At 45.2% G+C, this 26,688-nt stretch overlaps 1 protein-coding gene across 1 annotated transcript in view; it reads right to left on the bottom strand.

The window, feature by feature from the left end:
* Positions 1–26,688, bottom strand: part of LARS1 (leucyl-tRNA synthetase 1) — a 1,303,086-nt gene that overhangs the window by 384,655 nt on the left and 891,743 nt on the right. The window contains exon 23 of the mRNA XM_044064023.1: positions 12,446–12,629. Within this exon, the coding sequence (XP_043919958.1) occupies positions 12,446–12,629 (184 nt within the window). The remainder of the gene's footprint in view (positions 1–12,445; positions 12,630–26,688) is intronic.

Here is a 26,688-nt window from a genome sequence, read left to right as displayed (position 1 = left end):
ATATACATAATAAAAATGAGCAAGGTTAGCTAGGTGAGAGGTTAACCACAAGTAAAAGTGAAGGAGACCTTGAGAGGTAAAGGGTGAAGAGTACAGTTGCATTTCGTGTTTGAGTAAAGGTAAGAATTAAAAAGAGTTTTAAAGTTTTCAAGGTTATCGCAGGTCCTAAGAGTGGAGGGAAGAGCATTCCATTTTTTGGCTAAGGTGAAGGAAAGCAGAAGTTGACCAGCTGGGCGCTTGGGATTGTGGATGGTGATTAGGTTTTGGTCGGTACATCTAAGTGTTCAATGGGGAGTATATGGTTGTAGGATATTGGACAGTGCAGGGCACTTGGTAAGTTGGAATAGTAGTCTATAGGCAGTTGTGATTTGAAGAAAGTCAAGTTGCTTATGGAGTTCAAGCCAGTTTAATGAGTGAAGGGAGGAACAGTGATGAGAGGAAGATTTGGCTTTGGTAGCAAATCTGGAGATTTTATTGCAACATATTTCTAGTTTGTTGGATAGTGAGGAGGATAAATTAGTAAGCAGTGGGGCGCCATACAGTAGAGAGGGAAGGAGATAAGTAGTGGCGAGAGTTAGTCTGGTAGCAGGAGAGAGGAAGTGGCTGTTTCTATAAAGTAGGTCGAGTTTTATGTGGGTTTTCTTTATGTTTAGCTGGACGCGAGTATTAAATTTTAGGTGTTCATCAATGGTTACACCAAGAAGTTTGGCAGAGGGAACGACCTCTAAAATGGAGTTGTTATGGCTGATTATTTGGAATGCGTTTTTATCAATGGGGGGGACTTAGAAGGACAGAATAGAAGGATTTTAGTTTTGTTAGCATTTAATGAGAGGTGATTTTGGAGAATCCAGTTTTCGGAAGTTGAGAAGGCTGTTTGTGTCAGTACATGGAGATCTGTTAAGTTGGAGGTGCAGCAGATCAAAGTAGAATAGTCAGCATATTGAACAATTTTAGTATTGGGTATGGCCTTGTAAAAGTCATTAATAAAGATGTTGAATAGAATTGGGCCAAGTATGGATCCTTGGGGTACTCCAGTGGGGGTAGGACGGAAGATGAAGGTGCCCTGGCCCCATATGACAGCATGGGACCTGTCGGAAAGATAGCTGGAGAACCAGGAGAAAGTTTTATGGGAGATATTGAGATTAGACAGATGATTTAGAAGGTGGGTGTGGGAGATGGTATCAAAAGCTTTAGATAAGTCCAGCAGAAAGTACAGTTGTGTACACCTACCATAAATGTAGATGTTCGAGTGTCTTCACTGTTGCAGTCATGACTGTAGGGTTCTCCCCTGCCGGCAGGCAGCCCTCGGTCGGCCAGAATCCCAAAGTCTGGGTCCGGCGTCGGCTGTTCAACCATGCTCCCTGACGTCAGAGCGCCAGGAGTACAAAGCTGACAGCCGACGCCATCTTCTCCAGTTTTTCTTGCCCCGGATTACAGGAGTCCCAAAATGAAAAAGGTCCCATAACCTTTGAAAATATACCACAGAAGAATGGTGAAAAAAGGAAATACACAAAAGTAAAAATAAGAGGGGACAGGAGGGAGGGAAACCCAGACTGCAACAGTGAAGACACTCGAACATCTACATTTATGGTAGGTGTACACAACTGTACTATGTTCATTGTGTTTCACTGTTGCAGTCATGACTGTAGGGTAGAATCCCAAAGCTGAAAGAAAGGGAAGTGGTCATAAAGAAGAAGGGGCAGCTAAAAGGCCCTGCAAGACTGCAGAGGCAAAGCCTGCCCTAGACTTAGAGTAGAGAGGTAGATTGTAGTGCTTAGAAAAAGTATGCACAGAACTCCAAGTTGCAGCTTCCAAAATGTCTTTGGTAGGAAGGCCGCAGAAGTGGCAGCAGCTCTGGCGGAATGAGTCCGTATACACCCTGGAATTTGCTTTCCATGGTGTGAATAACAAAATCTGATTCCATGAGCAATCCATTTAGAAATGGTCTGTTTAGAAATGGCTTTACCTTGGGAACTTGAAGCATAAGAAACAAACAATTGTTCTGATTTTCTGATGTCCTTGGTACTGTTCAGGTAAAAACGTAGTTGTCTGTGTACATCCAAGGAATGTAAGATCCTTTCCCCTTTATTTTGAGGAGTGGGGAAAAAGGTTGGCAAGTGGATAGTTTGATTTAAAGCCACTTTGGAAACCACCTTAGGCATGAAGGTAGGATTAGTCCTCAAAGATACCCTGTCTTGATGAAAAATAATATAAGGTTCCACAGCCATAAGAGCTTGTAACTCTGAAACTCTCCTGGCAGAGGTTAGGACTAACAGGATAGCTGTCTTCCAAGATAAAAACTTGATGTCAGAAGAGGCAGCAGGCTCAAAAGGAGGCAAGGTTAGTTTTTCCAAAACATAGTTAAGATCCCAAGCAGGAATAGGAGGAGATCTAGGAGGTCTTAAGTTCTTGGCTCCTCTGAGAAATTGTCTCATGAGCTGGTGGGAAAAGATGGGAGGGTCTGTATTATAATGAGCAGAAATAGCAAAGGCATGTATCTTAATGGAAGAGAAAGAGAGACCCTTATGTAAGAGATCTGTCAAGTAAAGTAAAATTAAAGTAATGTTAGGAAGAAGAGGATCAGAATCCTGAGCCTGCGTCCAGGAACAAAATCTTTTCCATTTTCCTGCATAAGATTTTCTAGTGCTAGGACGTCTGGCTTCTAAAATGACATCCATAACCTGCTTGGGTAGGAAAGAAGAAATCAAAGGCCCTGGATTAACCAGGCCGCCAGGCTGAGAGTTCTGACATCAGAGTGTAGAACCTGACCCTGATGTTGGGACAGAAAGTTCGGAGACTGAGGTAAAACCCAAGGGGGCTGCAGGCATAGGTTTTTTTTAGAGTTGGATACCAAAACTGCCGAGGCCAATTTAGAGCCAGCAAGATTATCATCTTGGGCTTGTCCTGTTTTATCTTCAATAAAACCCGAGGAAGAGTCAGAATGGCATATCCCGAGAGGTTCCTCCAACTGAATGACAGGGCATCCACTTTCCAAGCTTCTCTGTGGAAAGTCCTGGTGCAAAAATTCTGTAGTTGATAACTGAGATGGGATGCAAAGAGGTCTATGTGAGGACATCCCCAGACTGCTGTTATCATCCTGAATATTTTGGTGTCCAGCATCCACTCGTGTGGATCCAAAAGGTTTCTGCTCAGACTGTCTGCCAGGAAGTTTTGTTTCCCTGGTAGAAACTGAGCTTGAAGATCCAGATTGCAAGCTAGAGCTGTGTTCCATAGATCCATGGCTAGTCTGCAAAGGGGGTAGGAATGAGATCCCCCTTGCTTGTTTATGTACCACATAACTGTGGTGTTGTCTGTCCGTATTAGCAGTTGTCCTGGTTGTAAAAGATTCCTGAAGGCCAATAGAGCTTTCTGAACGGCTAACATTTCCTTTAAGTTGATATGCAGGTGCTTCTGATCCTTTGTCCAAAGGGCCTGCAGACAATTGCCCTGAAAATGGGCTCCCCAAGCATAATCCGAGGCATCCGTGGTTAGAATCTGAGTGGCAGGAGGCAGACGGAAGGGTTTCCCTTTATTTAGAGCACATGCCCTGGACCACCAAAGAAATTCCTTTTGAAGGCAAGGAAGGACGGAGATCAGTATATGTCTAAACTGTGGCAATGCTGAGACCATACACTTTTTAGGTACCACTGTATTTTCCTTATGTGTAGTCTTGCATATGGTACGAGAAGGATGCAGGAGGCCATGTAACCCAAAGCCTGCAGGAATTTCCTTGCAGATAGATGAGTTAAAGTTGCCAAGGTTCTGAAAGTTGAAGCCAGCTGTAATTGTTTTTCGGATGTCAGAAATGCCATCTGGGTTGTGGTGTTTAGAAGTGCACTCAGAAAAGTTATCTGTTGTGATGGTGTCAAATTTGACTTTTTTATGTTTACAGTGAATCCCAGGAACTTGAGGAGGTTCTGTACAAATTCTAGATGCTGGAGTAAGACATCCTTGCTGTCTGCCTGAATTAGATAATCGTCCAGATAAGGGTAAATTTGAATTCCTTGAGTCTGCAGTAAGCTACTACTGGAGCCAGGCATTTGGTGAAGACCCTGGGCGCAGTAGACAATCCAAAGGGCAGCACAGAGAATTGAAAGTGCCTCGATCCGGCCTTGAACCTGAGGTATTTTCTGCGATCCTGCCTGATGGGAATGTGTAAATATGCCTCCTTTAAATCCAAAGTTACCATCCATGTATCTTTGGACAGCATTGGAAGTAGCTGCTGTAGAGTAAGCATCTTGAATTTTGGAATCTCTAGAAAGGTGTTCAAGACCGACAGATCCAGAATGGGTCTCCATGAGTTTTGCTTCCTTGGGACTAGAAAGAGCCTTGAGTAAAAACATTTTCCCATCTCTGAAAGTGGAACCAGTTCTATGGCATTCATAGCCAAAAGAGCTTCCACCTGGTTTAAGGCCTCCGTCCATTGATGTTTTGGAAGGTCTGGCCATCCGCTTGGCCTTGGCAAGGTATGAAAATGGAATTTGTAACCTCTTAAAACCACATCCAAAACCCACTTGTCTTGGGTTATTTGAGTCCAATTTTGATAAAAAAAGAGAGAGTTTTCCTCCGAGGGGCTTCCAGGCAAGACGTTCCTGTAGCCCAACAGAGGGAGTCATTGAGTTTGTTTCCTTTGAGTTTGTGACCTGCCCTCTCCTCCCCTAGGGGTGGAAGCAGTCCACTGTCTTGGTCTATAAGAAGCTTGTGTTTGAGGCCTTCCTCTGGAGCGTCTATATCTACCCCTCTGAGGCCTGTCTGAAGTGGGAAAGGACCAATTTTTTGAAGGCCAATTCCTGCTAAATCTAGGTGGCTGTACTTGTAAGAAATCTTTAACTGTTTGCATGGATTTCGCCTTATCCTCCATCTTTTTAATCACCACTTCAGCTTTTGATCCAAACAAAACATTATGCTGAACAGGAGCATCCAATAATTTAGCCTTTACTTGTTCAGGCAAATTTTGTTCCTTTAGCCATGCATGCCTTCTAATGACTGTGCCAGAGGCCGCAGCCCTACAAGAAGCCTCCAAGGCATCAAATCCACAGTGTAAACCATGCTTCCCAACTTGTTCAGTGGCATGCAATAAGTCATGTAATTCCTTATCATCTGCACAGGCAGAAATGGAAGTAAGCTTTTGTTTTAAAACAGAAAGAGAAATTGCTGGTATTTTAGCATATGAAACTGACAGTTTAAAGCCCTAATGGACAAAGTAGCAGAAGTGTACACCTTTTTGCCCCATCTTTCTAAGGATCGAGAATCCTTTTCAGTAGGAATGGGATTTTTGGCAGAAGCGGCCTTAACTCCCTTAGGACCCTGAGAAATGGTTTCCGGGTCAGCAGAAGGGTTCTTGTATAAAAACTGATGGGAATCAGGAACCCTGTAATATCTATCAGGCTTAACAGGAGCAGGAGGAAAAGAGTCAGGGGTTAAGTTAGCCTCCGAAAAGGCATCATTCACAATATCCAAAACAGAAGGAATAGCCAGGGGTCTATGTTGGGGAAGAAGAAGAAAATCCCTCAGTCTTTTCTTAGATTCCGAATACTCCTGTCGTTCCCAGTGGAAATGTTCCCTCATTTCATGCAAAGTTTCCCCAAAAGAGAAATCCTCAGGGGGAGAAGCTGAAGAAATGGATTCCTCAGCATTAGAATCCTCATAAGGAGGGAAAGAATATTCCTGATCAGAAGAAGAAACTGAGGAAACAGAAGCCTGATCAGAGGAATCATAAGAAATATCCTGCCTGGGCCTTTTGTCTGGAGGGGGATGTGAACCCCTAATCATAGTAAGTAAATCCTCCGCCATCTTGAGTAACTGTTTCTGTGACTTGGGAGCCGGTTCAGAAGAGGCCTGTGTTGTAGTCTTTGATTTAGAAGGAGTCTTTGCCTTTGTCTTTGGCTTTGCCTTTATTAGAAGCTGAGTAGGCCTGAAAACCCCTTCGGAAGCCGGTACCTGCACAGCGGCTCCGGACCCATCCGAAGGAGCATTGTCCGAAGGTCCTGCAACAGAAATATTTAAAGGCCTGGTTGGCTCCTCATGAGAGTCCGTTTCGGCCATCGGTTCTGAAATGGCCGACGACAGGGGCTGCAAAAGCGCCTCACTAACGACGGCCGAACCTGAAGCTGGCTCCGCTTGTGCGCTATCATCAGATTTGGACCTCGGAGGCCTGTCTTTATCCTTGCGACGTTTGTGAACTCCGGTAGCCGGAACCGTATCTGACGACATTTTGTAGTTAAAGCGCCTACCAAAGTAATGAAAAGCAAAATCGTACCTTCGCTTAATTGTACATTGATTGAATCTAGCACAAAACCGACAACTAGCTACGTCGTGGTCAGGGCCTAAGCAAGGAATACAGTAAGAATGAAAATCCTTATGAGGTATTTGCTTCCCACATGAAATACAATTATTAACTTTTTCTGACATCGGAGTGGAGCAAGAAAAAGTTTCCCCAACGGGGTACTTAGCTTTGAGTGGAGAAGAAAATCTTCAGACTGAAGTATATCAGAAAAAATCGTCAGGAGTCAGCCGACCGGTACTTGCGAACTGCTATCACCGCACGGCAAGAAAGACTGGAGAAGATGGCGTCGGCTGTCAGCTTTGTACTCCTGGCACTCTAACGTCAGGGAGCATGGTTGATTAGCCGACGCCGGACCCAGACTTTGGGATTCTGGCCGACCGAGGGCTGCCTGCCGGCAGGGAAGAACCCTACAGTCATGACTGCAACAGTGAAACACGATGAACATCTGAGGATACAAAATTACCGGAGTCACGGGCTAAATTGACAGTATGTAAGAATGAGAGAAGGGCAGTGTTGGTACTATGTCCTGGGCGGAAGTCGTGTTGGGTAGGAGAGAGTAGCTGGTGTTTGGTAAGGAATGGCAAGAGCTGGAGGTGGATGCATTTTTCAAGAAGGTTAGAGAAAGGGGAAAGGATAGCTATGGGGCGGAAATTAGATACATTACAGTTTTTGCCACCCTTGTGAAGTGGAAGAATATATACAGAGTGCCATAGTTTGGGTACATAGGATTCAAGTAGGGATCTATTGATCAGGATGCTAATAGGGAGAGCAAAACTATCGGAGGCTATTTTTAAGAAGGAGGAGGGAATGTTGTCGGGGGCATTGGTGCACGGCTTTAGTTTAGAGAGTAGTTTCTTTATTTGGTAGGTGGAGAAGGGTTTAAGTTCGAAAGTAGGGGGAGAGAAGAGGGAGAGGATGCTTGGTTGGGGTGGGGTTGAGGGCTGTTGTTGGTAAAGGTCTTGGTTAGCTCAGCAACAGAAGTGAAGAAGGTGTTGAATAGTGAGGCAATTTCAAGGTCAGATTTGCTGGTGTCAGGGCAGGGATTGTTTTTAGTACCTGGCCTAATGAGAGAGTTGATAGAGTTACAAAATTTTGGGGGGGTTTTTTGCATGATTTGTTTGCATTTTGATGTAGTAGGACTTTTTATCTTTGATAACTTGTTTTACAAATTATACTGCATGCTTAGTACACTCAGTCAAAGCTGTTGGAAAGATATTCAGATTTTAGCACTATCTTTTTTAAACCTTCCATTCTCTCAAAACTAGCATCCATTGCTATTTTAAGGGTTAGTTACTAACACTCTAACAAAGCCACTAAAAAAATGTCACAGTGTAGTACCGGTACATCTGCTAATTGCTGTTTTCCTGATCTCAAGTGCATCAGTTCAACTCTTGTCAATAATTAGAGAAGCCTGTGCATCTGGAATTATTTTACCTCAACCAAGAGAACAGATCACAGCTGATGTGTTCACAGTTATCCTGAATTCTTCACTGTTTGTCTTAAGGGGAAAAAAAAAAATATATATATATATATATATATATATATATATATATAAAATAATATATATATTTATATGATATATATTTACATACTATATATCTATATATCTCTATACATCTATATATATATATATATATATATATATATATATATATATATATATATATATATATATATATATATATATATATATATATCTATCTATATCTATATATATATATATATATATAGTCAAAATCTTATCACCCACAGGACAGGTGGAAATAGATATCATATCGCTTGTCTTGTATGAGAAGATCCAACCTGTGAGTACACTTGTCATGATTAGCCTTGGATAAATGCATAAGTAGAAGTAACCAATGCTGTCTGGACCAAAACGGAGTCACCAGCAAGATTTCTGGGAGCATCCTATTTTACCTTGGACATGACTTTTGGAATGAGAGGAAGGGCAGGGAAGTCAAAGAAACATCTCCTTCCATGAAAAAGTGTGTCCACCTTGCAGGCCAGAGGACATGGTGTCCTGGCAAAAAATTGAGGATAATGTTCAGAGGGCAGGCAAGCTGATCTACTTGAGGAATGCCCCACTGGTGGATAATATCCAGAAACACATCCCTGTGAAGCATCCACTCTTGAGACTGTGTTATGGACCTGCTCAGGGAGTCTGCCACAAAATTCTGACTTGAAGGAATGTACACTGCGTGAGGTGTCACTTGGTACTGAATAGCTAGCACTAAAACTTGAAGTGCCAATCTGCAAAGAAGATAGGACCTTGTTCCCCCAGTTTGTTGACATACCACATCATTGTGCTAAATTCCTAGGGGCCATGTAGAAAACAGAGGACGGAAAGCAGTTAGAGCCAACAGAAGAGCTCTTATCTCCTTGAGACTGATGTGCTCCTTTTGCTGAGGAGACCAGAGGTCTTGCACCTTTAGGTTCCGAAGGAAGCCCCCCAACCCCCTTCTAAGGTGTCTGTGAACACCTTCAGAGAGGGAAGCAGGGATTCAAAGGGGAGTCTTAGATTCAAAGTCAGACGGCGACTCCACCACTGAAATTCCAACATGAGAATGGAAAAAGAGGAATTGGAAACTCTAGAGGATGAGAATGCTGAAGCCAAACTGACTTTAGATACCACTGAAGTTTTCTCAAGTGCAAGTTGGCAAAGGTAAGCAAAGGGGTTGGTGGATGCCATGAACCCTAGAGCCCTCAGAAATTCCCTGGCTTAAACCAAAGTCAGAGGAAGAAGGGAATAAAAAAAGGAGATCAGAGTCAAAGACTTGGGAGGAGGCAGGGATGCTAGCATGGAAACAGCCGATCCTGCATCACACAAAAAATTTCTCCTGTGATGGGGACAGAAATACTTTTGAAAATTCACAGTGAACTCCAGGCTTTGCAACAGAGTGATGGTCAACTGAAGGTGCTGTAAAAGAATCTTAGGAGAGTAGACTAGAATAAGCAGGTTGTCTAAGGAAAGACCTGAATGCCCTTGAGACTGCAAAAAGAAATCACAGGAGCTAGGCATTTGAGTACTCTTGGGACAGTAGAGAGGTCAAGGGGAAAAGCAGATAACTGAAAATGCCAGGAATAACAGTGAAATGTAAATACTTCCTTAAAAGGGGATGAATAGGGACATGGAGGTAAGCATCCTTGAGATTCAGAGAAACCATAAAAGCCTGAGGAAGCAGCAGAGGGAACAAAGTCTGAAGGGATAACATTCAAAAGAAAGGAACATTCAGAAAGGTATTCAGGTAAGAAATACCCAGAATGGGTCTTCAAGTGCCCTTTTCGTGGGAATCAAAAACAATCTGTAATAAAACCTCTTCCCCCTTTGAGCAGCTGGAACCTTTTGAATAGCTCCCTGACTCAAAAGACTTTGAAGTACCTCTGGAAAACGTCTAACTGGTCTTGAGGTGGCTGAAGAATGCCTATGAAAGGGGGAAGAGATTTCCAAACCATGGAATACCCCTGGTGAATGATGGTAAGAAACCAGGAATCCTGGGTTATGCTTAACCAAACAGGAGGAGACAGAGAAAGATGGTGTGAAAGAAGAATGTGGCTCGGAAGAGACAGGTAGTCAGACAGCAGCTGGTTTATCAGGAAAGGAAGGCTTCTGAGCAGGAGGGGTGTGGGTAGACTTGGTAAGGGGATCCTTCTTGCCTTTAGGAGGAGGACGACACTGCCTTCTAACAAAAGCTGGTTTATTGGGATAGCTTCTTGGAAACTTAACCACATGGGAAACAAAAATCTGTTTCAGGTTCTGTAACTCCTTGTCTTTTTCCTGCAGGGACTTGAACAAATCAGCAGCAGCACCACCAAACAAAAATTTCTTCTCCAGAGGAGCATCCATCAACTTAGCCCTAATATCATCAGGCAGAGGTTGAAGCTGTAGCCAGGAAGACCTCCTCAACACAGAGCCAAAAGGAGCATTAGAAAAAGCATCTGCTACATCATAACTACATTTAATGGAATGGTGAGCTACCTGTGAAAAAGTCCTTAACAGGGACAAGGCAGAAGGTCTTTCCCTCAGAAAAAGAAAGCTCAGAAATAACCTGGCAAGCCTGAGAAAGAACAGCCAAAATATATCTGGTCATATGAGTCTGATAATTACCAGCCCAAAAAGCTAGGGTAGTTGTAGTATAAACCTTTTTGGGTCTAGATTACTTCAGCAAAAAACATATTCAGAGAATACATCTTCATCGCTCATGAGCTGCAGAAATTAAATTCAGCGAATCGCAGAATTTCTCCCACAGTTCAGAAACACTTGGTCATCCTCTCAATGTTGCCCTTTTCCCCATTGTAGTGCGATCTTAAGGAGTTGGTATATATAGTTGGGGGGGGCTTTGATTTAGTGCTTTTTGTGTTCCATACGTTTGATGGGCTACTGTTTCTGAACTATGGGAAAAATTCTGCTGTTCGCTGAAGTTAATTTCGGCGGCTGGTGAGCGATGACGTATTTGCTGAATACTTCTTTTGCTGAAGTAATATAGACCCATCTTTTTGCCCAGCCCTTCCATAGTCCTGCTGTTCTTATCAGAAGGAAAAAACTTGGTAGAAGACATCGATTTAGAAGGCTTTATCCAACCTCAAGAGAGACGTCCGGCAGAGAAAGCACAGCCAAAGAATCTAACCTGACGTTTTGGCCTTCTTGGAAGATGGCTGACCCTCAAACCAGGAAGTATTCTCCATAGCATTTTTCACTAAAAGCTTTAGATGCTGGTTCTCATGATAGATGGCTAGGGATGAAAGACGACTACCTAAGGTCTCTGGAACAAAAGCATAACAAATAGTATAGGATATATGGTTATAAGAAGCACGTAAACAAAATAAGCAGCAGTGCTTGTGATGGTCTTTATAGGGAATCTGTCTACCACACTAAAATTTACCCTTACTGAATGACATGAAACCCCACAACACAAATGCAAAAGAAAGTGATAACCCCCCCAATGGGGCATTTATCTGAAAATGGCAAGGCAAACTTACTAACAACTTGAAAGATCAGACTGTTGATCAAAGATGGCATTCAGACTGGTGGCAGAGAAGTTCTGAGGATGATTTGTCCGAATGATATCTTTATGCCCTATGCCTAATGCGGGGAGAGCATACGTGTGATGTACAGTGTATCCTTAATAACCTAAAGCCTTTGGTATACTGGCCAGACATTGGGGTGCCCTTGGCAGCGGATCCCTCATGCTAAAAATACTGCAACAATGAAATGGAAGGACATGTAATCAGTTCAGCAGCTATGCACACACTCATGATATCACAGCATATGCCAGCATAAGATGTGCATCCCTAGAGCATGGGAGCTTCTAAGAAAAAAAATGTCAAACTAGACAAGAACCTACTTTGCATCACAAACAAATGAAATTTGCTACTTTAAGAATTAGGTGTGCATCAAATTCAAACCATCAGTTCTACATATTACGTGAAGACACTGGGTAGCTCTTAGACAGCAGTGCAGCTTTGTCAGTGACTACTCCAATAATGAAAATTGATGTCCTTTTCCACCACTATCTTGTGGCTTCAGAAGTGATTATTTTTGGGATTTGCAGTGCAGATACTCACATAAAAGGTGATGTACATATTTCTGCAGTGTTTTGTTAGGTCCTTTATCATTCCTTTGATTTTTGTCTGCTGCTGTGAAACTCGTGGTGCTTTGTGTGTGCTATGAGTTTACATGGTGGGGGGGGGGGGGTCAGGAAGTCTGTTTATGACTTTTACAATGAGAATGCCAGGTGCAGTTTGACTACTTTGTTTTTAGAAGTAGAAAAATGCAATTTGGAAGTGGGAACATTTTTTATTTCCATGATTACTGCCCATTCTTCACTTGTGTGCAACTCAGGACAGAACTGTGTGTGGTGTAGGGTGGGCTTAACAAAAGTGCCGAGTTATTTTTTTGTAAATATCTCTCTGTGTGGTATATATTAATTTTACATTCTTAATGTTAGTGGTCATAATCTTAGTGTTCATGATGCATCATTATGGACCCATTTCAATTATGTAGATGTCACTGCTTTTAATTTTAAGCAAGTAGGAATTCACTTTTACTGACTTCTTCCATGTAGCATTTACTAACCTCACAAGTTCTTAAGCATATAAGGATTTTGCTGATCAGCCATTACCCACACAGCATAAACAGAAATATCACGTTTTGCACAATACCTGGCAAAAACACGGTCCCTAAAGGTGTCTGCTGGCCCACTCCTTAGACTAGCCTGGTTAGCAATCATTTCCTTCACCCATTCTATCCAGGTATATAGACGTAGAATGCCAGCATCAGCCATTGTTTCCACAAAGTTGGCATCTTCAACAGTGTCCCCAGCATCGGCCAAAGCAAGACGCATCCCTAGGAGAAAAAAAAAGAAACTTATAAAAATTAAATGCATCACAAAGTAATGAAAAATAGCAAGTAGCCATAAAAGTGAGCCAAAAGATACCCACCACAAAGACACATCTTCAAGTGCATCTTGGTCAACTACTAATGAACTCCCTCATACTCTTTCAGTATGCCAGTGGTTACCATTTCATTCATACACGGGAAAGCTGAAAAGGCAGACTCAAATGTACCATGAAAGCCTCTACATCAGCTACTTTAAACACAGGTCAGAGATTGGTTATCTACCTCTGCTGCAGAACCCACATTTCTCAAAAGCAGCTGCAGCTGCATATACAACTATTACTCTCACCTTAATTCCTGCATTGAAGCATCTGTCCCTATTCTCCTAAGGATTGTAGCAAATTTAGAAATAAGCTTCGATAACAGAACCCCATATCAACTAATTCTACAAAAAAACATAGAAACAAAGGAAAAATTATGCATTAAGTTCAAATCTCCCATTACAAAAGTGATCCTAAACAGATATCCGCAGACCTCAAGCCTATCAAAAGTTACAAAAAATATGAACTGAATATCATCACCTCTTTCAAAGATAATTATAAGGCTTTCTTTAACTACGTTAGCAAACTCAAATATCCAGTATTGGGCAGAATAGACCTTAAAAAATAAGAAGTTATGTACTCACCATAACGTTCCATCTGAGTAGGTAACCTTCATTTGTCTGCAACCTTTGGGATTCGGATCCGAGCCGGCAATCTTTCATAGCTTAGATCCGAGCTCCTAGCTCCTCCCCTTCACCCATAATCCCCTGCTAACCCTGACTGACCTCAGATCAAGTTTGCCCATAGCCAAAAAGGCTAATAAAGAAGTATAACTACCTTGCTTAAAGGGCAGGGTAAAACCTCTAACCAAAGAACATCCGAAGGTCAGGGGGAAGGAGGGTGGGATGGTTGAAGACAAATGAAGGTTACCTGCTCAGATGGAACGTTATGGTGAGTACATAACTTCTTAATCTGAAGTAGTTAACTTCATTTGTCAGCAACCTTTGGGGCAGAGTCCCCAGCTACCTGAATCCTGGGTGGCCTTCATGGAAGGATGTTCCAGAGCACTGCAGAGCCAAAGGATGATCTCCCTCTGGAGATAATATCCAACTTATAATGGTTGATAAAGGTATGAGGTGAAGCCCAAGTGGCTGCTGAACAAATATCATCCAGGGATACTCTAGACCGAAAGGCAGCAGAAGTAGACATGGACCGAGTAGAGTGGGCACGGACTCCCTGAGGTGCGGGCCTGCCAGAAGTTTCATAAGCCAAAAGGATGCATTGCGAGATCCACCTCGACAAGGTGACCTTCGATACTGGTTTACCTAGGTTAAATTTGGCAAAGGAGACGAACAACTGGTCGGATTGTCTATGACCAGCCATTCTGTGAATGTAAAAACGTAGCTGTCTATGCACATCTAAAGAATGTAGTTTGTATTCTCCTTTGTTCTGGTATTCATGAAAGAAGACTGGTAGATTAATGGATTGGTTAATATTTGCCTCGCAAGCAATCTTGGGAAGGAATGAGGGATTGGTCCTGAGGTAAACCCTATCCTTGTGGAAGGTCAAGTAAGGAGGTTTGACACAGAGCTTGGAGTTCAGAGACCCTCCTAGCCCAAGTAATAGTGAGGAGAAATGCAGTTTTCCATGATAAATGTTTGAGATCAGCTGAAGCTGCAGGTTCAAAAGGTGGAGCTGTTAAGGCCTGAAGTACTAAAGTCAGATCCCAGGGAGGCACTACTTCCTTAACTGGGGGCCTGAGTAAGAAGGTGCCCTTCAAAAAGGTCTTACATAACTTAGTGGTAATTAATGGGCCCAGTTCATGTCCCACGTGGTAATGAGAGATAGCCGCTAGTTGAACTTTGACTGTGGAACTGCTAGCCCCCTGATGAAAAAGCCCTGAAAGGAAATCCAAAACAGCAGGTAACGGAGCTGTGAAAGGATCCAGGTTCTGACGCTTCGCCCAAATAGAGAAACGTCTCCATTTACTATTATAGACTTTCCTAGTAGAAGGCTTGTGTGCTGCTACTAGGATAGCTTTAACTGGGGACAAGACACCGGGAGTCCTAGCTACAAGTGGAACTGAAGTAACCAAGCCGTAAGCTTGAGGTTGACCAGGTTCGGGACTGGGAGACCTAGGGGGTGGGAAATCAGATCCGGGAGGGGATCTAGAATCCAAGGCGGATTCAGCAGATGAGACCATAGGTAAGGGAACCAAGCTTGACGAGGCCAGAATGGGGCAATGAGGATCATTTTGCTCCCCAACCGACTGGCTTTCTGTAGGAGTTTTAGCATCAGAGGTAGAGGGGGATAAGCATAAAGAAGACTGGGAGGTCAAGCATGCACCAGAGCATCTCTCGGGGATTCCCCGGTGGGGGGAATTAGAGCAAAGTAGCTGTTGTATTTCGTGTTTGTAGGACAGGTGAAGAGATCGCAACAGGGTTGCCCCCATACGGCAAATATCCACTTCATTACCTGGGGGTTGAGAGACCACTCGTAGGGAGACAGTATGGTGCGACTGAGTTTGTCCGCCAGGATGTTGGACCATCCCAGAATGTGCATTGCAATAAGAAAGCGGTTGGTGGAGATCGCGCATTCCCACACTCTCATAGCTTCTTGACAGAGTGGGTAGGACCTGGTTCCCCCCTGTCTGTTGATGTACCAGACCACAGACATGTTGTCTGACTGGACTGCAATTGTTCCTGAAGGGAGGAGGCTCTGAAGTGCTTGCAATGAGAACAGCACTGCCCTCACCTCTAGAACACTGATATGCAGTGAGGTCTCTGTGTCGTTCCATGTGCCTTGGACCGTCCTGCCCACATAATGCCCCCCCACCCGAGGCGAGAGGTGTCCGTGGTCACCGTGGCGAGTGGAGGGGCCATGGAGAAGGGGCGTCCCGCTTGAAGGTCCGGGGATTGCAACCACCATGCGAGAGCCCTTCTGCAAGCCTTGCTGAGTGGAATGGGGTGACTGAGAGAGTAATGACGGAAGGACCACTGGACTTGGGAGAGTCCACTGTAAAACCCTCATGTTCAGGTGAGCCATGGGGAGCAGGGTAATCGTGGACACCATGGAGCCCAGCGCCCTCAGGACCAATCCTGCTGGAGGAGCCGATGATACCAAAATGGCCCGCACATGAAGCCTCAGGGTGTGAAGTCGCTCGGTGGTTAAGAAGGCTAGAAGGTTGTTGGTGTCTAACCTGGCCCCTATAAAATCTATCACCTGAGTCAGGCTGAGAAAGGACTTGTCCGTGTTGATGGTGACCCCCAGCTGGGAAGCAAGGTGGAGAAAATAATTCCTGGCTGAGCAGAGTAGATGCCTTGTTGGGGCAGTCAGGAGCCAGTTGTCTAGGTATGGAAAGACCTGCATTCCCTGGAGCCTCAGGTGGGCCGCTATCACTGCTAATACCTTGGTGAACACCCTGGGGGCTGAGGTGAGACTGAAGGGAAGGACCCTGAATTGATAATGCCTGGCTCCTAGCCGGAAGCGGAGAAACCTCCTGGAGCGTTTGTCCATCAAAATGTGGTAATACGCATCCTTGAGGTCTATAGAGCACATCCAGTCGCTCTCCCGCAACAGGGGGAGAATGGATTGAAGTGTGACCATCCGGAATTTCTCCATGGTTACTGACAGGTTCAGGAGGGAGAGATCAAGGATTGGCCTTAGGTCCCCCGTCTTTTTTGGCACCAAAAAGAACCTGGAGTAGTAACCCGATCCGAACTGGTCTGGGGGGACGTGTTGGATGGCTCTCTTCTCTAAGAGCTGCTGAATTTCCGCAGCCGCAGCCTCCCTCTAATTGGGCGGGACGTCGGGGAGGCGTTTGGATTCGAGAGGGATGTGAGAAAAGGGAATTTGGTATCCTCTGGATATGATGCGAAGCACCAAGCGGTCTGTTGTGATGGACTCCCAAGCTGCCAGGTGCCTCGAAAAATGTCCCCCGACTGCCTCCAGAGAGGAGCAGTCGGGCAACCCCTCAGGGTCGCTGAGTGGGCTGATCAGAGAAGGCTTCTCTGGACCCACTATTCCTCGGGGCCCCTCTGCCTCTAGGGCGGCGTCCACCCTGTCCTCCTCTGCTACGGAAGGACTGGGGATCCGGAGTGGACTGGGATTGTTGCGACTTTCGGAACCACATCTACTTCTGACCCTTTTGGTTCTTGGAGAAGGACCTCTGGGGTGCAGAGAAGCGGACTCCGATGGCAGACGTCTTCCCGTCCTTTTCGCTCTGGACCAAAGTCTCGTGAACGGTCTTGCCAAACAGGGCAGAACCATCAAAAGGGGCATTCGCAAATGATGCCTTGAAGGGTTCCGCGAAATCGCAATGCCGGAGCCAGGCCTGACGTCGCATGATGAGGCCTGTTCCGTTGGCTCTAGCGGCTCCCTCTGTGGCATCGGACAAAAGCCGCATAGAGGTGTTAGATATTGACCTGAGAGTGGCCATTCGAGTGGAGTACAGCCGTTTGTCCTGCACTGACATGGACTCCGGGGGTGACGCAGCATACTCTTTGATAAGGTCCCGCTGCAGTCGAATAACATGTGCCATGTAGTTCAGTGACCTCACCGAAAAGGTCGCTGAACTAAATGTCCGCTTCCCTAAGCGGTCCATCAAATGGGACTCCATGCTCGGTGGATGGACCGAGGGACTCTCCTGAGCTAACTCCCTCTTGGTGGCCACCGCCACCAACATGGCATCTACGGGGACCCTTGCTCCAATGGGACCTCTCGGAGGGGGGACTAAGGATCTTGTCCGGGCGTTTAGGGACTGGCTCCACAGTGTCTGGCTCCTTCCATGCCCTAGTGGTAATAAGGTCCACTAAAGGGTCGGGCGGAGGGGACACCCAAGAAGTAGTTGGGCCTGCTTCGAACGCCTCCAGGAACACGGATTTGTCTGGGGAAGCCTTGGGGGCAGACCACCCCCCTCTTATCCTGAGCATTTCCATGATGTCTCCAAAGGAGACATCCTCGGGGGGGGGGGTGACCTGGGGGAGCCTTCCTTTTCATCCAAATCCGTGTCATCAGTCAAGGACTCGGGGGAGTCCACATGCCTCCTCTTGCACTTTCGCTTGTGAGGGATGTCCTCGGGGTAACTGTCCGAGGACGTCTCACCAGCGACGTCCTGTTAAAAGGGAATGACCTGAGACATCAAAGCAGGCTGTCCCTGGGGCCGGGTGACGGAAGCCGGACTCAACAGAGAGGGAGTGCGGGGTGGAGCCGTAGCAAGGACCGGGGGCCTGGATGCATTCAACAGCGCCCTCTCCACCACATCGAAAGCCGAGGGAGAGCAGCTCTCTCTGGGATCCGAGAGTAGGCCCTCACTTGGATCCGATGGACGGATCGGGGTAGGCGCCAAAGCCATTGGATGCGACGGTCCAGTGTGCTCCGACCTAGATGGAGCCGAAGACACATTGATCCCCTCAGATCCGATGCTCAGCCCACGGCTCCGAGAGCCCCGATCCGACAAAAACGGACCCAACAGACTCGAGGGAAGGGTCGGCGCCGAAGTACCCAATACTGTCTGCGCCGACCCACCTCCGGCTCCAAGGCTGCTCGGCTCCGAAGGCTCCAAGTCCGGGAAACGGGTCAGAGAAGGAGCTATCGGGGCAAAAAAGGGTGTTGAGCTCCCCCCCAGAGGGGGGGGAGGCAGGAGCACTCCCATCTGCAGTTGGGCCTGGAGAAACCTTCGCATCATCCGGTCCATATCTGCGTCGGAAAGGCTGCGAGTCGATCTCGACGAGGCCAGCCGGGAGTGCAGCCTCGATGACCTCGACGGAGATCGGGTCTCCTCCTCCTCGGGGCCCGGTGAGAAGCACGGAGACCAGATCGGAGAAGGAGGGGACAGGGAAGCCCTGGAGGGAGAAGACCGCTTAGCCGGGGGGGCAGACGCGGAGGCCTTGGCCTGCCGCTTGTGGTGATTCTCCCTCTTTTTTTTTTTCCTGGCCTCCCTCTCCTCCGGAGTAGTAGCGGGAGTTTGAGTCCCAACCGGGGGGAGAGAGGCAGGAGTGGCCACCGCCGAAGCAGTGAAGGAGGCCACAGGAGCAACGGAGGCCGAAGCCGAATCTGGCGGCAAAAGTCCTGCCAGGATCGACTTCGACCTCTGGTCCTTCAGTGCCCTGGGGTTGAACGCCACACAGATAGAACACCCAGAGGACAGGTGTTCAACCCCAAGGCACCGCATACACCGAGTGTGGCCATCCACTGGGGAGAGCTTATGGCCACACTCGGTGCATTTTGAAAAGATGGGTTTTGGGGCCTCAGACATTTGAACAGAAAAACCCACTTGTTAGGCCCCAAACACACAACACACAGAAAACTAATGACCAGCGAAGGGGAGGGAGGGAAAACTTAACTAAAACAGTTTAAAACTAGGGTAAATCTTAAACTAAAAGGAACCTGAAACTCAACACACACACACACTGAAGGGGATAAGAAAAAAAATTGAAGAATGTTTCTTACGAAACCCTCGAGACCAAGAGCTCAAAAAACCTAGCTGCTGACAAGATGCGCGGCAAACTAGATCTGGGGTCAGTCAGGGTTAGCAGGGGATTATGGGTGAAGGGGAGGAGCTAGGAGCTCGGATCTAAGCTATGAAAGATTGTCGGATCCGAATCCCAAAGGTTGCTGACAAATGAAGTTAACTACTTCAGATCATAACCTATCCAACCAAAGGATACCACTAATACACTTGCTGACAAATTTATTACTAGCTTCTCTCCACTCTCCAACATCCTGTACTTCCCTAAAAACTCCACAGTTCCTGCCTCTGCTCATGCCTGAAGCTTGAACAGCAGCCACTGTTCCATCCTTCCATCCACAACCCCTTTTTCTTGTTGTACCACTACAAAATGGATGCCCTTCACTGACCCTGTGAACTACAGACTAATTAGTCTTACTAGCATTTGTAAAGCCATGTTGCATATTAAAATGGAACGCAAACAATGAGCTCAGTAGCCTTTGGTCACTCGACCCACATCAATTTGACTCTGTAAATGGTAGGTTCTATCTAATTAGTCCAATGGGATTCTTTAAGGATAATGGGCAATAATGCACAATGCCTACCTGGACCTAGCTAAAGCCTTTGAATCTATGCCACACACTTACTGAAAAGTTCATCCATTTGAATATCAACCTGTATGTAACCCGCAAATTGGTTCACTGACAGAACACAAAAAGATGGTGGCATGCTTTCCTCAACATCACTAGTGGCATCTACTTTACTGTCTCCTCCCCTTTGGAATATACATCTGCAATGTCTGAACTGATGTCAAAGGTCTATAGCTAACAAAAACTGCTCAAGACTGAAAAACTCATTAACTCCCCAACTGATACTAATACCCTAAAACAGGGTCTGAAATGAACTATAACCTGGTGCCAAGACCATGGGCTCAAGCTCAGTAGTACAACATTTAGTTTGGTACTCTTTTGGAAAGAAGTCCCCTGCACCTACCACATAAAAGACATCCCTCTCAAAGAAGGCACAGTTATTAGAGAACTATGCACATTTACGGACAATAATTATGTATTAATTATTTTTAGGAAATTATTCTACGTGGCCCAACTAATACTAAACAAATATCATTCATAGCCAAAGCTATGGTCCCCATGTTCCAAGATGGTAGTAGTGTAAGCAGCTAAAACAGAGCTCTGGGGTGAGAACCATTGAAAAACAAAAACCTGAAACTACTACTGTATAAATTGCTAACAGAAACTAGTAGCTGAATTGTCTATGAAATCCAGAAGACCAACAAAAAAGAGAAAGTCAAGTAAAAGCCAGAACTGTGAAAACTCAAAAGGGGACTGAAAGCAGTATGGAACTGCAGAGGTGGGAAAAGCAGACAGCAATGGCAACTGAAGGACAAAATGCCTCAGTAACCCTAGAGTGACAGAAGGACTGATCAAATGCACTCAAAGTTTTAAGATAAAGGGGCTGCTTGTTGGAATTATAGAGACAAACACCACAAGACTGCAAGAAATAAAAGACATTTTAACCATTCATTTAGAGGAAATAACTGGTATGCAAACTATTGAAAATGACATGAAAGAAAAAAATGGAACAGCAATTAAAAGATGGACGGATGGTACAGAAACTGGCTGCAGACAGGTCATGCAGAGACAACTTAAGATTTGTAGCAATATTAGAGCAAAATGAAGGGAAGGACCGCAAAGGATTGATGAGAAAATGCCTCAGCACATAGACTAGGCCTTCTACTACTGATATTAAACTTGTTTCAGGTTAATGCATCTTCTACATGCTTGGATGAAAAACTTACACAGACCTTCCACATTTACAAGATGAATTAAATAAAAAAGTAAAGAAAAACTGGAGGCAGGAAACATAGCAATGGAAAGTACAGTAGTGTACACTTACCATAAATGTAGATGTTCAAGTGTATTCACTGTTGCAGCCCTGACAGTTGTGATTTCCTGTGTGAAAGCCCTCAGCTTGGCCTGACTACTGGAGATGCTTATTTCACCTCCCAGGTGGGCAGACGCTTTATCTGATGTCAGTTCGTTCAGGTATAAAGGGAGCCAAACTGTGCCATCACTTCAGTATTTTCTTGGACTCATGTAGCAGGAGTAGGGAGCCAAGCACATGTGAATAAAGAAATGGACCTAACCCAGGGTAGCCTGTGAAAGTACCCAAAGATGTTATATTTGGAGATTCTAAGCCTACCTGGTAGGCCGGGGGGGGGGGGGTGGTGGTGGATGTTAAGTGTACACAAAGTACAGTTTTGTACCTACCATAAATGTAGATGTTCGAGGATCCACATTGCTGCAGTCCTAACTATTGGGTAGTCCGCTGTCCAGTCGGCCCGAATACCAAAGTATATGGTCAGGGCGCATTAGACAGGGTACTAATGCGCATGACCGACGTCATATCCTTAGTCTTTTCTTGCCCCAGATGTCAGAAGACCCTAAAAAGACAAGGCCCAATATACCTGCACCAAAAATATGTACAATATATACAAAACTATCAGCATATAACCTCACCTACACAACCACCCCTAAACACAGAGGGAAGGAGGGAGGACTGCAGCAATGTGGATCCTCGAACATCTACATTTATGGTAGGTACAAAACTGTACTATGTTCTTCATTCCACATTGTTGCAGTCCTAACTATTGGGTAGAATCCCAAAGCAGAGGTAAGGGAGGCTGGCAAATCATAAAGAAGCAGGAGCTGACAACATGCCTTGCAAAATAGCTGTGGCAAAACCAGCCCTAGACTTAGAGTAGAGAGGAAGGTGATAATGCTTAGAGAAAGTATGCACTGAACTCCAAGTAGCTGCCTCCAAAATATCCTTAGTTGCCACCCTTAGAAATGCTGTTGAAGTGGCAGTAGCCCTAGTGGAATGAGGCCTAATCCCAGCTGGAATCTCCTTGCCATGATGGGAATAACAAAATGCAATGCAAAACCCAATCCACCTAGAAATAGTTTGTTTTGACACAGGCTTGCCCTGTGAACTCAAAGCAAAAGAAACAAACAACTGCTGAGACTGCCTAAAATCCTTAGTCCTGCTTAAATAATAACGCAATTGCCTGTGTACATCTAAAGTGTGCAAAATCTTTTCCCCTTTATTTTGGGGATCTGCATAAAAAGTAGGCAAATGAATAGTTTGGTTTAAAGCCACACTAGAAACCACTTTAGGCATAAAGGAAGGATTAGTACGTAATGATACCCTATCCTTATGGAAAATCAAAAAGGGCTCTACTGCCATAAGGGCCTGTAACTCAGATACCCTTCTTGCAGAAGTAATAGCCAACAGAAAAGCAGTCTTCCATGACAAGTATTTCAATTCAGCAGTAGCCGCAGGCTCAAAAGGTTGTAGAGTAAGTTTTTCCAACACAAAATTGAGATCCCAAGCAGGAGTAGGAGCTCTACGTGGGGGTCTTATATTCTTTGCCCCTCTAAAAAACTGCTTGAACAAAGGATGCGAAAACAATGGTGGGTCACAATCATAGTGAGCTGAAATTGCTGCAGCATGAATCTTAATGGAAGAGAAGGACAAACCTTTGTCCAATAACTCAGTAAGATATTGAAGAGCCACACTCAAATTAGGCTCAGAAATCTCCAAATTCTTTGCTGTACTCCAAAATAAAAATCTCTTCCATTTTTCTGCATACACTTTCCTTGTACTAGGTCTTCTAGCTTCCATAATCACATTTAAAACTTGTTGAGGAAGTTGAGACCTGCTGTGTTTCAACACAGAATATGCCAGGCTGTTAGATGAAGAGAGTGAAGCTTGACATTGAGCAGATGACCGTCCTTCTGAGATAACAGATGTGGAATCAAAGGTAAGGGCCATGGAGGCTTCCTTACCAGACTCCTTAGTAGTGGGTACCAGTGTTGCCGAGGCCAATCTGGAGCTATTAAAATCATCCTTGGCTTGGCTTGTCTGACCTTTAAGAGCACCTTTGGAAGAAGAGGCAGAGGTGGAAAGGCATATACATGAAGATTTTTCCAACTGAAAGAAAGAGCATCCACTTTCCAAGCTGTGTGATGAAACCCCTTTGTGCAAAACTGTGGCAGCTGGTGGTTTAGTGGAGAAGCGAACAGATCTATGTCTGGAGTTCCCCATGACACTGTCAATTTCTGAAATACATGAAGATCCAGTTTCCACTCGTGGGGATCCATGATTTGTCTGCTTAACACATCTGCTAAGGAGTTCTGTGCTCCGGCAGAAACCTTGCCTGAAGAGTTAGTTGCAAGCTGAGCCGAGTCTCCCATAAAATCATTGCTTGCCTGCATAGAGGATAAGAATGTGTTCCCCTTGTTTGTTGATGTACCACATGACAGTTGTGTTGTCTGTTAGAATCAACACCTGCCCTGGAAGAAGTAACTCCTTGAAAGCCATTAATGCAAACTGGACTGCTAACATCTCCTTCATGTTGATATGTAGATGCTGTAGTCTGGCAGGCCACTTGTCTTGTATCCACTTTCCATTTAGATGAGCTCCCAAGCAATGTCCGAGGCATCTGTCGTTAAAATCTGACTCGCCTCTGGCCGGGTCACAGAGAGTCCCTTGTTTAGGTGACATTCCTGAGCCCACCACAAAAATTCTTTTTGAAGGCAAGGTATTATTTGAATGACAGTGTCCAAATCCTGGCAGTGCTGTGTCCATACATTTTGAGATACCATTGCAGCTTCCTCATATGCAGTTTGGCATTGGGAAGCACCAGAATACAAGATGCCATGAACCCTAATGCTTGAAGGACTGTCCTTGCAGTCAGCACGGACTGATGAGATAGTTGATGGAAGTAAAGGGATAGACTCTTTTGTTTGTCCGGGGTTAAAAGGCCATCTGGGCTGCTGTATTCAGTCTCACACCCAGAAAGCACATGTCTTGAGAGGGTACTAGACTGGACTTTATTTCGTTCACAGAATACCCTAGGCATCTTAGCACTGCTATCACATATTCCAGATGCTGTAGAAGGTCTTTCTTTTCTTGAGCCAGAATCAGGCAGTCGTCCAAGTAAGGATAGATTTGAATTCCTTGTAGCCTGAAGTAAGCTATCACTGGAGCCAGAACCTTTGTGAATACTCTGGGCGCAGTAGATAAGCCAAAGGGCAATGCAGAGAACTGATAATGAGAATTTCCAGCTCGAAACGCAGATACTTCCTGCAACTCAGTCTTATAGGCACATGAAGGTAAGCTTCCTTGAGATCTAAAGTTACCATCCAGTGATCTTTGCCCAGCAGAGGTAAAAGCTGTTGTAACGTCAACATCTTGAACTTGGGAATGTCCAGATAAGTGTTGAGGATAGATAAATCCAAAATTGGTCTCCACGTGTTCCCCTTCTTTGGTACTAGGAACAGGCGAGAATAAAATCCTAGGCCCCTTTCTGATACAGGGACTGGCTGAATGGCCCCTATTTGGAGTAACAGAGAAATTTGCTTGTGAGCCTCTTTCCTTTGTGGAGGAGGAACGTCTGGCATGCCTTTGAAAGGGGCAATGTATGGAAATAAAACCTGTAACCGTGGTGAATGATATCCAACACCCATTTGTCTTGAGTAATTAAATCCCAATTTTCTTTGAAAAGAGACAGTCTTCCTCCCAATGGAGCTGCCAGGCGAGAATCTACTGGCAGCTGAAAAGGCAGGACATTGGGTCAGTTTACGAAAGGACTGACGCCAGCCCTCACCAGAAGTCGGAGCAGGAGAACTCGCTGTACTAGGCGTAAAAAGAACCTTGAGCTCTGCCCCTACCACGTCTAGACCTACCCCTAGACTGGGAATCATAAGCAGGATATGTCCATCCCTTAGTAGGCCAATTTCTACTAAACTTTGGAGGCTGCACCTGCAAAAATCTTTAACAGTTTGCATAGACTTAGCTTTGTCCTCCATTTTCTTTAAAACTGCTTCCACAGGCGAACCAAACAACACATCAGACTGTAAAGGAGCATCCAAAATCCTTGTCTTAACATGCTCAGCTAAATTCTGATCCCTCAACCAGGCATGCCTCGAAGAACAGAACTAGTGGCAGCCACCCTCGAGGAGGCCTGTACAGCATCAAAACCACATTGCAAAGAATGCTTACCCACTTGTTCAGATACATGAACTAAATCCAGCAACTCTTTACACTCAATACCTTCCGCCAAAGCATCCACCTTAGATTTCAATTGTGAAAGGAGATAATTTTGATATTTTAGCATGTGAAACTGACAATTCAACGCCCTCATGGCTAAAGTGGAAGAAGTATACACTTTCTTACCCCATCTATCCAAAGCCCTTGCCTCTTTATCAGTGGGAACAGGGTTTTAACAACAGAGGCCTTAACACCTTTAGGTCCCTGAGAAACAGTTTCGGGTCTGCCCTAGGACTCTTAAAAGATACTTATGAGCTTCAGGCACCCTATAGTACCTATCAGGTTTAACAGGAGCAGGAGGCAAAGAATCAGGGTTCAAGGAAGCCTCTGCAAAACATCTTCCACCACATTTAACACAGGAGGTATAGCTAAGGGCCTATGCTGGGGTAAAACAAGAATTCCCTAAGCCTTTTCCTGGAATCAGAGTAATCTTGGCCTTCCCATTTAAAGTGCTCCCTCATGGAATGCAGAGTCTCTGAAAATGAGAAATCCTCAGGAGGAGAAGCTGTAGGAGTGGAATCATCCACATCAGAATCAGAGTAAGGAGGATACTCCTGCAAATCTTCCGCAGAAGACTCAGAAGCCTCTGAACACTGTTCAAAACTCTCAAACTCAGGTTCCACCCTAGGCCTCTTATCAGGAGGGGGCATAGAACCTCTAATCAGAGTAATCAAATCTTCTGCCATTTTAAGCATATGTTTCTTAGGCACAGAACCTGAAGTGCTAGGAGAAGCCCCACTGGCCAAACTTGGGCTCCCTCGCAGAGAAGGTTTGGGAACAGAAGGAGAGGCTCTAACTACCTTGGGAAGAGAGGGAAGAACAGTTACCTGACAAGCCCCCTCACCCTGGCCTACCTCCTGTGTAGGCACATCCTGTAACAGTAAAGTCTCTGCCTGAGACTCCAAGGAAACTCCTGGCAAAACCTCTGGCTCCACTGAGCCTTCTAAAGCACCGGCGTCCGGGACTGCCGGTTCATCAACCCTAGGCTTCTGTTTTGTCCTTGCGCTTTTTGGGCCGAAGCGGCCGGAGCATCCGGCGGCATTTTATAATTACAACGCTTCCCAAACACTAACCTGGCACAGTCTAACCTTCTCTTAATAGTGCGTTTGTTAAATCTAGCACAAGAGCGGCATCCAACAACGTCGTGCTCAGGCCCTAAACAAGGTATACACAAGGTATGGTAATCCCTATGAGGTATCTGTTTCCCACAAGAAATACAGTTATTCACTTTTCTGACATCCGGTTAAATACTGAGGCAAGAAAAACCAAAATGTTCCCCACGGGTACTTAGCCAACTTTGATTCGGTCTGAAACTCCGACTTCAGAAAATTTCAGAATGCCAACCTGCACTCGCAAAACTGCTTCTGCATCGGACCATGCGGCAAAAAAGACTGAGGATATGGCGTCGGTCATGCGCATTAGTACCCTGACGTACTGACGTCAGTCT

The sequence above is a fragment of the Protopterus annectens genome, chromosome 2.part2, assembly GCF_019279795.1.
Source record: "Protopterus annectens isolate FY-2018-M chromosome 2.part2, PAN1.0, whole genome shotgun sequence".
Taxonomy (NCBI): domain Eukaryota; kingdom Metazoa; phylum Chordata; order Ceratodontiformes; family Protopteridae; genus Protopterus; species Protopterus annectens.
The sequence above is the reverse complement of the archived record's forward strand: the minus strand, read 5'-3'. Positions and strand labels throughout refer to the sequence as shown.